The 14,632-nt window shown below is 42.7% G+C and overlaps 1 protein-coding gene across 1 annotated transcript in view; it reads right to left on the bottom strand.

Annotated features, from left to right (window-relative positions):
* FLT3 (fms related receptor tyrosine kinase 3) overlaps positions 1–13,632 on the bottom strand; it is a 45,776-nt gene extending 32,144 nt beyond the window's left edge. The window contains exon 1 of the mRNA XM_032679218.1: positions 13,560–13,632. Coding sequence (XP_032535109.1) covers positions 13,560–13,614 — 55 coding nt within the window. The 5' untranslated portion in view covers positions 13,615–13,632. The remainder of the gene's footprint in view (positions 1–13,559) is intronic.
* Positions 13,633–14,632: the final 1,000 nt, after the last annotated feature.

Below are 14,632 nucleotides of genomic sequence, written 5' to 3'. Positions count from 1 at the left end.
ATAGTAATTTTAGTAAAAAAAAAAATACAACAAAACTGTAGAAAGATTACATCTTTTAAAAAAGTGCCCAAATGCATATGCAGATATACTGTATGCATTTGCTAACTGTGCATTTGTGTGTTGAAGCTGAGTGGAAACTTTATTTGACCTTTCAAAAACACAAATACATCCCACTTTAGAAGTATGTCCCATAATACTGCAGAAAATGTCTAAAGACAGAAGCTTCTATGTGTTATGGAGGCTCCTTTAGAAACCACATTACCAAAGACAGGCTCCCTCTTGCACTTCACTTCTGCATCAGTGTGTTGGAAAGGGCCCTGCAGCATCAAACCCTGCAGTGCAGGTCAGCGTTTGCCCACTGTGAGCCAGAGGATAATCATGCAGCATTCCTCCCACAGAACGCAAAGGCAACGATGGGGAGAATGAAGTACTGCCTGCTGCAGGAAATTAGAACTGAGAACATCTAAGGAACCTGAAGGTGAACAAGGCTGTGGGACCTGATGAGATGCATCTGTGAATTTTGAGAGAGCTGGCAGAGGAAGTGGCTAAGCCATTATCCATCCTATTTAAGAATCTGTGGAAGTCCTGTGAGGTTCCCACAGACAGAAAACTAGAAAACATAAGTCTCATTTTTAAAAAGGAAAAAAAAAACGAAGACTTGAGGAACTACAGGCCAGTCTCACCTCAATGCTATCAAGATCATGGAACAAATCCCCCCGAAAACCATGAGAAGATATGTGGAAAATAAGGAGGTGACCAGTGACAGTCAACATGACTTCACTAAGGGTAAATGGCACCTGACAAATTTGGTGGCCTTCTACGATGGGGTTACAGTGTTGGTGTCTGAGGGAAGAGCTACCGACATCATTTACCTGGACTTGTGCAAAGCATTTGACACTGTCCTGCACAACATCCTTGTCTCTAAACTGGAGAGACAGGAATTTGACAGTGGGACAAATCAGTGGATATGGATAAGTAATTGGCTGCATGGTTGCACTCAAAGAGTTGCGATCAATGGCTTGATGAGCAGTGATGAGTGGCATTCTGCAGGGAGCAGTTTGGGACCGGCGCGGTGCAACATCTTTATTGGTGACATGGACGGTGGGATTGAGTGCGCCCTCGGCAAGTTTGCCGATGACATCAAGCCGCGTGGGGCAGCCAATGCACTGGAGGGAAGGAGTGCCATCCAGAGGGACCTGGACAGGCTCAAGAGATGGGCCTGTGTAAAACCTCGTGATGTTCAATATGGCCAAGTGCAAGGTGCCGCAACCCCAAGCACAACTACAGGCTGGGTGGAGCATGGACTGAGAGCAGCCCTGGGCTGAAGGACTCCAGGTTGTTGGTGGATGAGAAGCTCAATATGACCCGGCAGTGTGCACCTGCAGCCCAGAGAGCCACCGGTATCCTGGGCTGCATCCAAAGTGTTGTGGTCAGAAAGTCGAGGACAGTGGTTCTCCCCCTCTACTCTGCTCTCATAAGACCCCACCTGGAGTACTGTGTTCAGCTCTGGGGTCCCGGAAGGACATGGAGTCACTGGAGTGTGTCCAGAGAAGGGCCACAAAGATGCTCAGAGGTCTGGAGCACCTCTCCTATGAAGACAGGCTGAAAGAGTTGCGGTTGTTCAGCCTGCAGAAGAGAAGGCTCTGGGAAGACGTTATAGCACCTTTCAGTACCTGAAGGGGGCCTGCAAGAAAGCTGGAGAGGAACTTCTTACAAGGGCATGTAGTGATAGGACAAGAGGTAATGGCTTTAAACTGGACAAGGGTAGGTTTTGATTAGATATTAGGAAGAAATTCTTCACTATGAGGGTGAACTATGAGGGTGAGCACTGTAACTGGCTACCCCGAGCAGTTGTGGATGCTCTATCCCTGGAAGGCCAGGTTGGATGTGGCTTTGAGCAACCTGGTCTAGTGGAAGGTGTCCCTGCTCATGGCAGGAGAGTTGGAACTACATGATCTGCAAGGTCCCTTTCTAACCAAACCATTCTATGATTCTATGATTTTGAGGAAAGAATATGGAGAAAGTAGAGGGCAAGGAAGAGAAAGACCTTTCTTTCTTCTGCCTTCTCCCTCCTCCAAACCTCTCTGGCTCTGTCACACCTCAGGAGCCTATACAGCAAGGGCAGCTCACTTCCCAGCACCTAACATTGGCAGCAGTAGCAAAAGTTATTTGTCCTTATGCATGAGGAGCAGTGTGGGAAAACTTCTTATTCCTCAAAGGCATCATGCCTCTGAAATGCTTCCTATAATCCTTTCTTCAGGGACTGCAGCTTGAAAAGTCACCTTTTAGCCTGAAAGGGGTTACAGTAACCATGTTCCCACCACTACACCAAACAGAATAAGACTACAACTGGCAGTGTGAAATGCGTCTGCTTTCCATTAACTCCCTAAAGGCAGCTCTCAACAGTACAAATAAGCAGTGAATCATAAAATAACATCTCTCTTCTGGCAACTTGAAAAATTTCTGCCCTAAGTCTCAGCTTTTTGCCTTGCTTTCTTTTTTTTTCCCTCAGCTTCTGAGATGGTTGGATGTAAAGCAAGGTGCAGAGCTGAAAGGAGGAAAAAACATAAATATATCAGGAAGCACTTCAAAGATTAAAGTGATGAGACACTTTCTGCAGGTGATGAAAGCAGCAAAACTGGAAGTAGGGAGAAATGTGTAAGAGTTGCTGCCATCTCCTCCTTGCCATTTGTGTCTTCTGGAAATGTCTGAGCTCTAAGCTGGCAATACTTTGACAACCTCTTCTCAGCCCTCTTGCCAAATGTAGTTTGAGTCCTTCTCATTCAGGCACCTAACATACACTTCATTCTAGTTGCCACCTTTCCACAGCATGCACAGGTAATGGTCTGCTTTTGCAGATCTCTGAGTAAGACCCTGTTTGTTATACCTAAGAAAGGTGAATGGGATTTCTTTGTGGAGACATGTATCTCCATCCATTGGCTATAGAGATAATATTGGCATTTCTTGAGACAGTGAATGCCAGAGGACAGCTAAGAGGCAAGAACACATTAGGTATCTACACCAAACATGATCAGTTCCTCCCACTGATGCAACACAGGTTCTCAGGTCCCTCCCTAGCCTTTTGCCAAGTCTTTCTCTGTTCAGCTTTCTCCGCTTCTGTTGGTTTGTTGGCTGATTTACCTTTTGCCCTTTTCAAACAAGAAACCATTTAACTCGCTCAAAGACAAGGACTCAGCTAATGGAAACCCACCTATATCCAGTGATTTCCAAAACACACCTGCAGAAAACACCTGAAAATATTACCTCAAAAATTCAACTCATTTGGCCTGCTGAGAATTCTCTTGCTTTAGATTTCTGATTTGTGAATAATTTTAGCTTCTGATTGTACAAGCCAAGACAGTGTATCCCAGTGTGGCATTACTCCACTTTGCTCACATTGCCTTGTTAGGAGACTGCAGTAGAAGAGGCATATTTAAACATCGACAGGGAGAAGATTCACAGCTAAAAGTTAGAAGCAGACAGATGTAGAAACCAGACTGTGAGCCAGACATGCAAACAAGCTGTCTGATGAACTGGAACTGCATCTGGAAAGGATGGTATGTGGGAGTATATGCTGGAAAAGGAGTAGTAAACACAGTGAACACTCTGACACCTCATGTGTAAGACAAAACCAGACTCTTTGTCTTGTAAACTGCTAGAGCTTGCCACTGCTGTGGTCTACCTTTATTCCTTGAAATCCAGCGAGTTTTCAGAAAAAGAAAAGACATTTTGAACCTGAGATAACTCCAGCTGCTTTACAGTGAGAAACAAATGATGGAGTGGCCTAAACCTGTGTAGGTCTTACAGAAATACATTACACTGTCAAAATAGAAAAAGAGAGCATGAATGAGCCTGTCAGAAGAAGCAAAATCAATTAAAGAAATATTGGGAAAATGGTAACACTGATTCACTATCCTGATATTTCAGCTTCTGGCTGGCCTGTTCAGGGACTGCTGTTATGGTCTGCACATCAGTCATCTCCTGAAAGCCCAAGTTAAGAACTGCAGGGACTGAAAGCACTGGGTAAAGAATATCAAATACATAGCATGCATAATTATATTGTGTATTGCTGAACTGTAGTGTAGCTGAATTGGAAATATATTGTTGTCTCTGAACAATGTTTGTTTATGCCTGCTTTCCATCTTTATCTTTTTATAGGCTATACAAAAATAAAAGCAGTAGGAGAAATCTTGTTCTCACTGAAGTCAGACAAATGTCTAGTTGCCATAAACTGAGCCAAGATTTCATCAAGATGTGTAGGTACATACTTGGGGAAATGCCTGTACAAGGCAAAAAGTGGGCTTACATGTTATGGTGCTGAGAAGAAAGGCCTGAATCTACTAGAGAGATATCAAACCAAGTAAACTATGATTTCGATCTTATTTGGCTTTTGACTATTTTCTCTGGACGTGACTCTCTAGATCAACTTTCCAAAATTTTCTTCCTGATCAAGGGAGGTAGAAGGACCCTTTTTTTCTGGGAAAACTATTGCTCTCCCACAGTCGTGTGCTGCCAAGACACAAATCTTCAAAGTGGTGACAGGGATGAGCTTAGTACACATGCATTAACCCTTGAAACCCCCACACTTTTGCATGTGGCTGCCTTTTTCTCAAGTCACCCCCAAAGAGGTGGATCCTGAAGTGAAAATTGTACAGTACAAATATGCTAAAAATCAGAGGGAGGCAGGACACATAGAAAGAACAGATCTGCAGTGAATTCCTACCTTCTACCCTTATATTCTTTCTCTCCCATCAAACTTAACTTTTGTCCTTCCCCACCTTTTTGCACATCTTCCTTCCTTGGTGTCTTCACCCTTTCTGCTTAAACAACTCCCAGTTTAGAAAAATATGCACCCCATGAGTTCATTCTCACATGATGGTGGGGCCAGAGATGTTGCTCCACGTTGCAGAATAATAACCATGTTAGAACAAGGTTTAACAAGCAAGGTGGGTGACAAGATGCCTCTGTTGCAGCTCATGCTAACTGTGACCAGATGTTGTAACACTGGATAGAGTATGTCTAGGTCAGGACCAGTCATTTATCTGGTCTTGCCAGTCAATTACAACAAACATCACGTGAACTGATTTAATGATTTGCAGTTGTGTTCAAGCACGACTGAGATTTGAGACGGAAAGAAAAGCCTATAGAGTGTGGTAGCTCTTCAGTAGGGTTTAGTGGGAGGGAACAAGAATCTCTAGACTTGAATCGCTGGGCCGGACAGCAGTGAGAAGAGGGGAGTGGGGAAGGTCGTGCGGTTCCAGAAAGTGCTCATTTAGAGTCCGAGTCAAAAACTAGTCGCGGGAACCAACACCGATATTACACAGCATCCTGGAATGCTACTGTCATCTGCCAGTCTTGTTTGCCGTGGCCTGCAGCCCTCCACCCGGATTATTTTTCCACCTGGATGTGCCCGCCGCCTTCCCTCTCCATTTTCCCCCACCCGTCCGGGCGCTGGCACTCCGCACTCTTTGTCCCCAGGACAGTCTCCGTGCGGGGGCACCGGGGCCCACGACCACCCTCGCACGGTCGGGAAGTCCTCGGGAGCGCCAGGGGGCGCTGCGGCCCCGCACAGCCCCGCGCGTGCCCGCGCATCCCGGTGCTCCCGCAGGACCGGCGTCGGGATACAGGGGCAGCGCCGGCCACGTGGCGCGCCCGGGTCTGGCTCCTGCGTGCTTATGGAGGAGATGCCCTGCTTCCTGTAAATTCTTTCATGCGTTAGTTAAATCGCTGATGACCGATTTTATTTTCTTCTTTTCCTCCACGATGTCTCCAGCTAACATTTTTCTGATTTTCTATTGAAAGGCAGAAAGCTTAAAAATACTTTAAAAAGCTGATGAAGGATCTGGAGCACAAGCCTTATGAGGATTGGCTGAGGGAGCTGGGGTTGTTTATCCTGGAGAAAAGGAGGCTCAGGGGGACCTTATCACTCTCTACAACTACCTGAAAGGAGGTTGTAGTGAAGTGGGAGTCGGCCTCTTCTCCTAGGCAGCAGGAATGGGATGAGAGGAAATAGCCTCAGGTTGCACCAGGGGAGGTTTAAATATTAGGAGAAATTTCTTCAGGAAAGGGTGGTCAGGTATTGGAACAGGCTGCCCAAGGAACTGGTTGAGTCACCATTCTTGGAGGTGTTTAAGTGATGTAGATGTGGCATTTGGAGACATGCTTTAGTGGTGCACTTGGCAGTGCTAGGTTAACAGCTGGACTTGATGATCTTAGAGGTCTTTTCCAACCTAAGTGACTCTATGATTCTCTGAATTTGGGAAAAAAAAATAAAAAAAAGGGTATTTTTTTCACAAGAACAACTCATAAATATACAGCAAAAAATTTCATCTTAGAAAAACACCTTCAAGTAGGTTATGCCCCTCTTTATTATAGTAGTCTCAAAAATGTTTCTTCAGAAGTGGTGTTAAACCAGAACTCGTCACAGTGAATAAACTATTTCTAATGCATTCAGGGGAAGTGTCAGCAAAGGGTTTTGATGGTTGATAACATTCACTCTACGTCAGTTTCTGTAGTGAAACTACATTGCCTCTCCTAAGAAGTTCACTTCCCTAGTCCTCCCAAATTTAATCTATGCCTTAATCTAAAAGATCTTCTTCCACATCTGAGAAAGAGAGAAGTTTGCTCAATCTGCCTCAGGAAGATCATAGCCAAGACCCACCTACTCCAACACAGTTTGACACAAGCAGCAGGGAAAACTCCATCCACAAATTTATTTTCTGTCATTTTTAATATTCCTCATCTTTTCATCAACTGTCCATTTTCAGGTCCCAGATGAAAACAGGTGCAAGAAATTTACTCTTTCACATTTTTTTTAAAAAATATATATTTAATATATATCTAGGGACTTGGTCACTATTTCCAAAGTGTCTTTTTATGTCCTAAGAAGTTTTTGGTATAGATTTCAGCAAACTTCATCTTTTGGGTAAAATTAGGCTTTTCAGTGCTAATACCTTTCTTCTTAGAGGAGCAAAGTCAACAGCCCTACCTATGGATTTTTGCAGGCAGCTTATAAATTACATAGAGATTTTAACAAAGAATAATTGAGGTAGCTGAAGATTTCAAATAAGGTGTCACACTGAGGATGTATTTTACACTGCTTTGCTGGAGAACCAGACAAAACCTTACCCCAAAGCTGCGAGTCAGCAGATACTCATGTTTTTTACTGGTTACTTACAGGTATGTTAGATTCAGTACCTTATGTAGTAAAAATAAGTTAAGAATGACATGAAGTGCAAGCATATTTTTTACATGATACTATTACATATCCAATGTTATTGATTAATTTTGCTATTTACTTTTTGCAGACTAATACCCAAATCATGCTTCTTGATTCATGTTGTGATTTCAGCATTCATTTAAGCCAGGAAGAATAACAACCTAGTTTGTCTTATTTATATATTTCTATCATTTTTCAGACTTTCTAATCATATATCTGCCCTACTGAGTACGTAAGACTTTCTGTTTCCCCATGAAGGAGTTGCTGCTTCGGAGGGATTTTGTACATTTATAAGCAGCATAACCCCTTTAGCTGTTGCAGGCTTCTTTGCTAAATACAAACTAGCCTTAACACTGTGCTGCTCCTTAATTTATAGATTTGCTTTGAAATCACCTTTTTGAGTTCTCAGTCTGTGCCAATAACTCATGCTTTTTATCTAGGAAGAAAAAAATCCCCTTAACATAAAGCAAATGCTGAAGGCTGAAGAAGGCAAAACATTTAACTCTGTTTTATCTCTATGGCCCGCCTCTGCTGGTTTTTATTTACCTTGACTTGGGTGAGGAAAGACTGCAGGGCTCTATTCAAACGCTTATTTGCCTTTCATTTCACTAAGATAACTTTCCATCTACCTTCCCTGTGGATCCAAGATAAAGGTACAGCTCAAACAGCTGAACTGTTACTTTGCTTGTTATTATTCATTTTCTCTGCTTTGCATGGACTGGTTGAATGAATAAACAACAGCCCTTCCACAGGACTGTGATCCTATAGTGACTTTGCTCAGGCTGGTTCTCACAGGGCGCTCACTGAAATCCTTGCTGCTTTACCCATGTTTTGGGTCATTCCAGCCACTATTCTTTACAAAGAATAACTGGGACGGCTGAGGACACCCCTTTTTGGGAAGTGGCTAAAAAGTGGCTGAAAATATAATGAACCTCAGCTACCATGGCAACCTCCCTTTCTGAGGAAGAGGTGGCTGGTTCTTCTTCTGCTTCTTGTCCACATCTTCTGTCCTCTCAAGGGAGCTGCTTCTTGGCTCCCACATTACCTTTACACCTCAGTAAGTATGGTGAATAATGATATCCTGAGCCACATTATGAAGTGTTTTGTCAGCAGACAGAGGTCCTTCCCCTTACTCAACCCTGTCAAGGACACACCTGAAGTCCTGTGTCAAACTGTGGGCTCCTCGGTGTAAGAGGGACATGGCCATACTGGAGAAAGTGCAGTGAAGGGCCACAAAGACGATTATGGGACAGGAGCATCTCTCCTATGAGGAAAGGCTGAAAGAGCTGGGACTGTTCAGCCCAGAGAAGAGAAGGCTCAGAGGTATAAATACCAGAAGGGAAGGTGCAAATAGGATGGAGCAAGGCTCTTCTTGGTTGTGTGTGGTGATAGGACCAGAGGCAATGGGCACAAACTTTTACACCATGTGAATGACAAACATGGACACACATTGTCCAGAAAAATGGTGGTCTCTACCCTCAGAGATATTGAAAAGCTACCTGCACAGGGTCCTGAGCAGCTGGCTTTAGGTGGTCCTGCTCAAGCAGGGGGGTTGGACCAGAAGACCTCTAGAATTCCATTTCAATATCAACCCTTCTGTGATGTTGTGAACAACGGGACAATTGTGTGGGCAAAGAAGTGCTGGTGTGATGCCACCACAGAGGTCCCCCACGAATCAGAAAGTGGCATTGGGCTGTCCTTATTCTTGACTGTTTTCTACAGGATGTTTGCTCATGGGAATGGCGTGTTTGTGTCATTAAGAAGCTGGATAGACAAGCCTGAAGCAAGGCAAACAGATACATCTCATCTAATGACTTAAGCAAGTTTGTGTTAACTCTTTTTTTTTTTTTAAACTGCTCTGTGTTAAAGTACTCCAGTCTTGTTACCTGACACACTCTAGCACTTCTACAAACATTAGTGGAATTATTAACTTCTTGTAAGCAAGGGATACTTTAAGTATCTAAAGGTAAAGGTATAAGATTCCTGGCACTTCATCAACAAGGAGAAAAAGATCTGCCTGAAAACAGAAGATGGCAGATAAAGAAATGATACTACTTGTCATCCTAGTATTGTAAAACTCCCCTTTTAAATGAAAACAGGTTTCTACAACTGACTAGAGGATATTGTCCTTACTTTCCTGGAAAAGGGAGTGAGGAGGGAACACAGAAGGCCTGAATTGTGTATGGAGGAAGGATGGACAGAAAGAGGGAGAATGGGAGAAAACAGTTTTGCTACAAAATATGAAAAGATGAAAATGAATCTAAGATCTTTGATAAAAAATACTATTTGCTATTTGGTACAAAATATGGTAAAAATTAACAAAAAAATAAATACTAGTTGTTCTTATTTGTCGCATTAGGAGGTTAGGGTTAAAAGTAATTGCAATTCCAAAGCAATTGTACAAATGAAAAATTCAGCATACTCCTTAAAGAGCATGTTGTAAAAATAAAACATTTTCAAACTAGCCCTTGAATCTCACACATTAGAAATCTTATCTACAAATGAGTAAATGCTGTCTTACTTTTACAACAGTAACAAAACCAAATATCCAGGCAATAAGCTAGCTTTTGTCTGTTTGCCCTGTTCAGCTTTTTAGCAGTTTTAAAGGAAACTCCTTAGAAAAACTAGGGATCTATTGCTTCATTTGGATGGGAAATAGGCACATTATATAGATAACAGACATTTATCCAGCTATCTGTCTAGCTTTGTTATCATCTTATTTCCTATTAAATATAGAGGCGAAAAGAAGAGTCTATCTCAAACACATCAACAATTTTTAGGGTATTATCTGTGCTTGAAGATTACAGATCCCCTAAGGAAACATTTTGCATTACGTTTCAGTTTAGAGTTCTATAGCATCTTATTAAATGTATGTCTATTAACAGCAGTAGTGTTAAACCATATGGGAAATAAGGTCTTCCTGCCCACGTGAGAAATGCTGCTTTTTGTTGACTCTGAACTAATTTTTTTGGTCCCTATTTTCATTTAAAAGTGTTTGATCACTGTGATTAAACAGACCTTGTCCTTTTCTAGTGTTACTATATAAAATTGAAATTGCCTTCTGCGTTCATTGGTCATCACTCCTGCTCTTACACATTTTTACTCTTTAAATGTTTTACTCTCCGATTTAATTCCCACTGCTGCTTTATGGATCTTTCCATCCCTACCTTTTGCAGCAAACATCTCCATGAAGATTTTCAGGAAACCTAACTAAACACAGTGACCTAAAACAGCTTCTTAGCTGAGATGTGGGTGAGTTTCATGAAGTTTCAGGTATTTTGAAAGATACATTTTCAGAAACATGTGAACAAGAGGTGCTCCATTATTTTGGGAGTCATTATAGAAGAGGCTCCTGATGAGGATGCTGCAGCAGCACAGGATGCCCACAGCTCTGCTCTGCTGACAAACCTGCCTCTGCTGAGCAGCCACAGCAGCACACACCCACCCACTACTGGACACAGAAGTGGGGGCGGCCCGGGAAGTCATGCTGCTCTCTGGGCATCTTCCTGCTTTTCAGTAGCTTGAAATATGGCTGACCTGAGGAATTTTCTGGAGAAAAAAAGAGTAAAAGCAAATTGTTCCAAATCTCAAAAGAAAAAAACACCCATATTTTTAAGCTGCATTTACTTCCATTGGAAAACAACCCTTTTCCTGCATAATCTTTCACCTTCTGGAATTTTCAGAAGCCATACCTTATCTTCTGATCCATGAAATATATGGTGATGGATGACCATGAATATACGGTCTGCTGGGCGCAACAGTTTCCCTGAGTAAGCCGACCATGTACTGGCCTTATCCAGCATTCACAGCCAGTTTGCACCTAAGTGTTTGTATGTTTTGGGAAAAAGACAGGATCAAACTTGATTCTCCCTGGAGTGCTCATTGATTTCACCTTCCTGCCAGTGCAGAGCTCAGCGCCTGAACTTGCTCTGGAATGTTTGTCAGCTGTTTTGTTGGAGACAAATCAGTGTATTGTTGGGAGATGGACAGATCCTGCGGGCGTCTGGGTTCTATGCATTTCTGGTATTCTCCTTGAAAAGCAGAAGTGTGCTGGCCCATCTCATATTTTCCTGTATTCCTGCTGTAGGGATGTAATGGACATACACAGATGTATGTTCTGTGAGGGAATTTTCAACAGTATTATCCTGCAGTTTTTGTGCAGTCAGACACACCAGAATCTAATCCAAAGCTTGTTAGGGCCTGAGTTTGCAGTCCTTGCTTATATAAGATTTCATCTCATTTGCCAGCCACAGGGAGATCTTAGGCCGCATCTCACATCTTCATTTCTCTCAGGTGCCCTGAAACTGGGTTTCATGAATATCCATCAATAAGATGGATGCAATAAAAAAACCAAAGGGAGCAAGAGTCGTTGTTAATTGAAAACTCCCCTGATGAGAAAGGTCACTGAAAGTCTCTGTTCATCAAAAAATTCTCCAATTTGTAAAACGTGAAACTACTACTGCCTCAGTTCCCAGAGCCCATCCACCCTCCTGCCTTTTCCACTATCACAAGGCTAATTGTACGCTAGATAACATTCCCTTTAGCCACACACTCTAGCTTGCTATGACCAGAAAAAGTTAAGATGAGAAATTGGAATAGTGCTTTCAATATATATAGCTGTATTTACATATATATTGTATATATTGTCTTCTGAAGTTCTTGGGATTACATTCCTTGCTGCTGGGGAGCATTTATTTCAAGCAAATAACACAGGCAAGATGCTTTTTCTTTCCTGAAACTTTTGCAGTTCTGAGCCTATAATTTAAAGACTGACCTTGTGCCTTAAGTCTAAAGATACTGCAGACATTGTCCTCCAGGTGTTATTATAATTTAGCTTTCCTTTGCTGGTTAAGTGTTATGATTTCTGATGGTTCTGGTTCATCATATGGATATCATCTGTTGTCTGCACAATTTATTACTCAGTCTTATCTGTAGACAATAGATTCTTAAAGGGAACACAGGCATTTTTAAGAAAGTATGTGTAATTCATTACATGCTTAACATTTTTTACATCAACATTGTTTTTAAGAGTGATCTGCTAGAGAGATGCACAGAATTAGCAAATCTCAGGATTTCTTCTGTCAACTATACTTCTGATCCTTCAAATCCTAGCTGGTTGGTATGTCCGAAAGCATTTGCACTTTTTTCCCCTATAACAGCTAGCCTTACAAGAAGAAACACTGCCTCCCTTTATACCTTGCCTTGCTTAAATAATATCTCAAGAGAAAGAACACCAGTCCTCCGGGAGGATAATCACATCTTGGGGCTTTCATACCTTTTGCTCTCTTAGCCATGCTGATAAGGGCCTTTGGGCACCATCACATCCTGGATGCTAATGATTTTTATTTATTTTGTTATGCAGCCTGCAAAACTGGCAAAGCTCAGTCAAAGGAAAACACAGAAATCCCTCTTTGACAGGGTTTGCTTAGTAGTATCAGCAATCATGCAAAGCAGGAGATCATAAAATACTCATTTTCATTTTTACTCCACCTTCTCTTCAAATAGCTCACGTAGACTTTCAACCATGAATGAATAATATCTAACAATTGCTCTTTGAAGTAAATATTACTATCCCCGTATATGGAGCTGAAAATGGACCACAGGTTGTTGAATAACTTTCTCAGGCATGCATCCGAACTGCATAATCAGGAAAAAAAAAAGCACTCTTTTTTTTGTCAGTCCTGGATTTTGAATCAGCAAGATCATGTTTGATAGGAGCAAGCCATTTATTTTAGAGAACAGTTTCAGGCATTTGAGATGGAAGCAAATGTTATTTCCTTTTTTCTTAATAGTTAATTGTTGAGATGATTTTCAGTAGAGGAAATCAAGCTTTAAACTCCAAAACTCTAACAAAACAAAGGTACTTTCTATATATTAATATCACACCTTCTTCTATTTAGATCATTAAACAACAACAACAAAATAATGATACAGTTGCATCATTATATTTCACTCTACTAAGGTATCTTATTCACAGACTATTTTCGTGGAAAATCGCAGGTATATTATTTTAAGTGTTCAGGTCAAGCTAGCAATAACAACAGGAAACACATTTACATCAGGAGAAAGAAAAAAGAACCAGTATATTTAAGTACGTTTTGCCTTGAGCATAAAGTGTGACAGATGCAGCGAGAGCAAAAGCCAGGCTGGGCTGGGAGAGATCAGGATGATGGGAAGAAGAAGAGCATCCCCAGAAGAGAGAAGAAAGGTGAGACAGAAAATAAAAGATTCAGGAGAAAAAGAAATTAAATGAGAAAGAAAAGAAAGATGTGAAGGGATGCAGTGAGGGAGTAGGAAGTGGATATGAAAGAGTCTGAGGAGTGTGATGAGAAGACCTTACCTGCTAGCTGAAATGGGACTCCAGCAGGGCAGCCGTGGAGCCAGCTCGCTGTCATGGCTGGCAGTGCCCTGCAGTCCCTGGCCCCAGGAGTGAAACTGAGCCTGCAGGTGGTTGCCTTAAGGGTGCATGTCCCTGCCCACAGTGAAACCACTTCTTCAAAAGAGAGGCCCCAAGACCTGAGCCACAAGGAAACGGCTGTGGGATGGGGAGAAGAGGGGCCTCTCTGTGGGTCAGAGAGCATCTTCCTTCTGCCAGAGGATGCCTCCACCAAACTGAGCAGCTGCATCCACTCCAGCTGCTCAGCCTCTCCTGGTTATGTAGTCCTTCGCTCACACTTTTACAACAACATGTTTTTTTGTGTAAAATTGGTGCAGCTGACTTTTTACTGCCTCACGTCAATTCTTATTTTCACAGTAGTTAGTTTCTGCTTTCATGCACTGGCAGTATGCATAATTTCTCTGAGTATTGACGAGAGGAAGAGCAAGCTGTGTTGTTACGCTAAAGAGCTCAAAAAAAAAAATCCGAATGAAGTTTGTGCAACACCATGGGAATACCCTGCCACGTCTGTGTCGTGGGCCAAGGGAGGTTTCTTGTACTCAGTGAGCGCTTGTTCTGCTGGTGACAGAGGACCTGTGCAGTCATCTTTAGAGCCTGAGGGCTGCCACCCAGGCAGGGAGTGGGGCTGTGCTCACACCAGGGGGAACAGGGAACTAGCACTGTTCGCAGGAAGATTCAAACCGAGCTACAGCTGCTCTGAAGTTGTTGCACAGATGACTTGTCTAGGGAATAAAAATAAAGGCCTCCAGGCTCAGACGTGAGCCTCTAGGAGCACAGTCCCTCTGCCCTCAACCTGTCCCTTCTTGCTGCCCTCCTCAGAGCATAGTACTTCACACTCCCGGTTGCCGGTGTGTGAAGGGTGGAACTCGCCCGGGTGTGGCTGAAGTTGCTGGCCTCAGCAAGCCCCCCTGGTTTGTACCAGGACAGGACATTGCAGAGGGGCAGACAGATCTCCCTGGCTTGCACAGCTATGCATCACAGTCAACAGGCAGAAAGTGGACCCAGTTCTAAGGGAT

Source organism: Chiroxiphia lanceolata, chromosome 2 (genome assembly GCF_009829145.1).
Source record: "Chiroxiphia lanceolata isolate bChiLan1 chromosome 2, bChiLan1.pri, whole genome shotgun sequence".
Classification (NCBI taxonomy): domain Eukaryota; kingdom Metazoa; phylum Chordata; class Aves; order Passeriformes; family Pipridae; genus Chiroxiphia; species Chiroxiphia lanceolata.
Note: the sequence above shows the minus strand (reverse complement) of the source record. Positions and strands in the feature narration are given on the sequence as shown.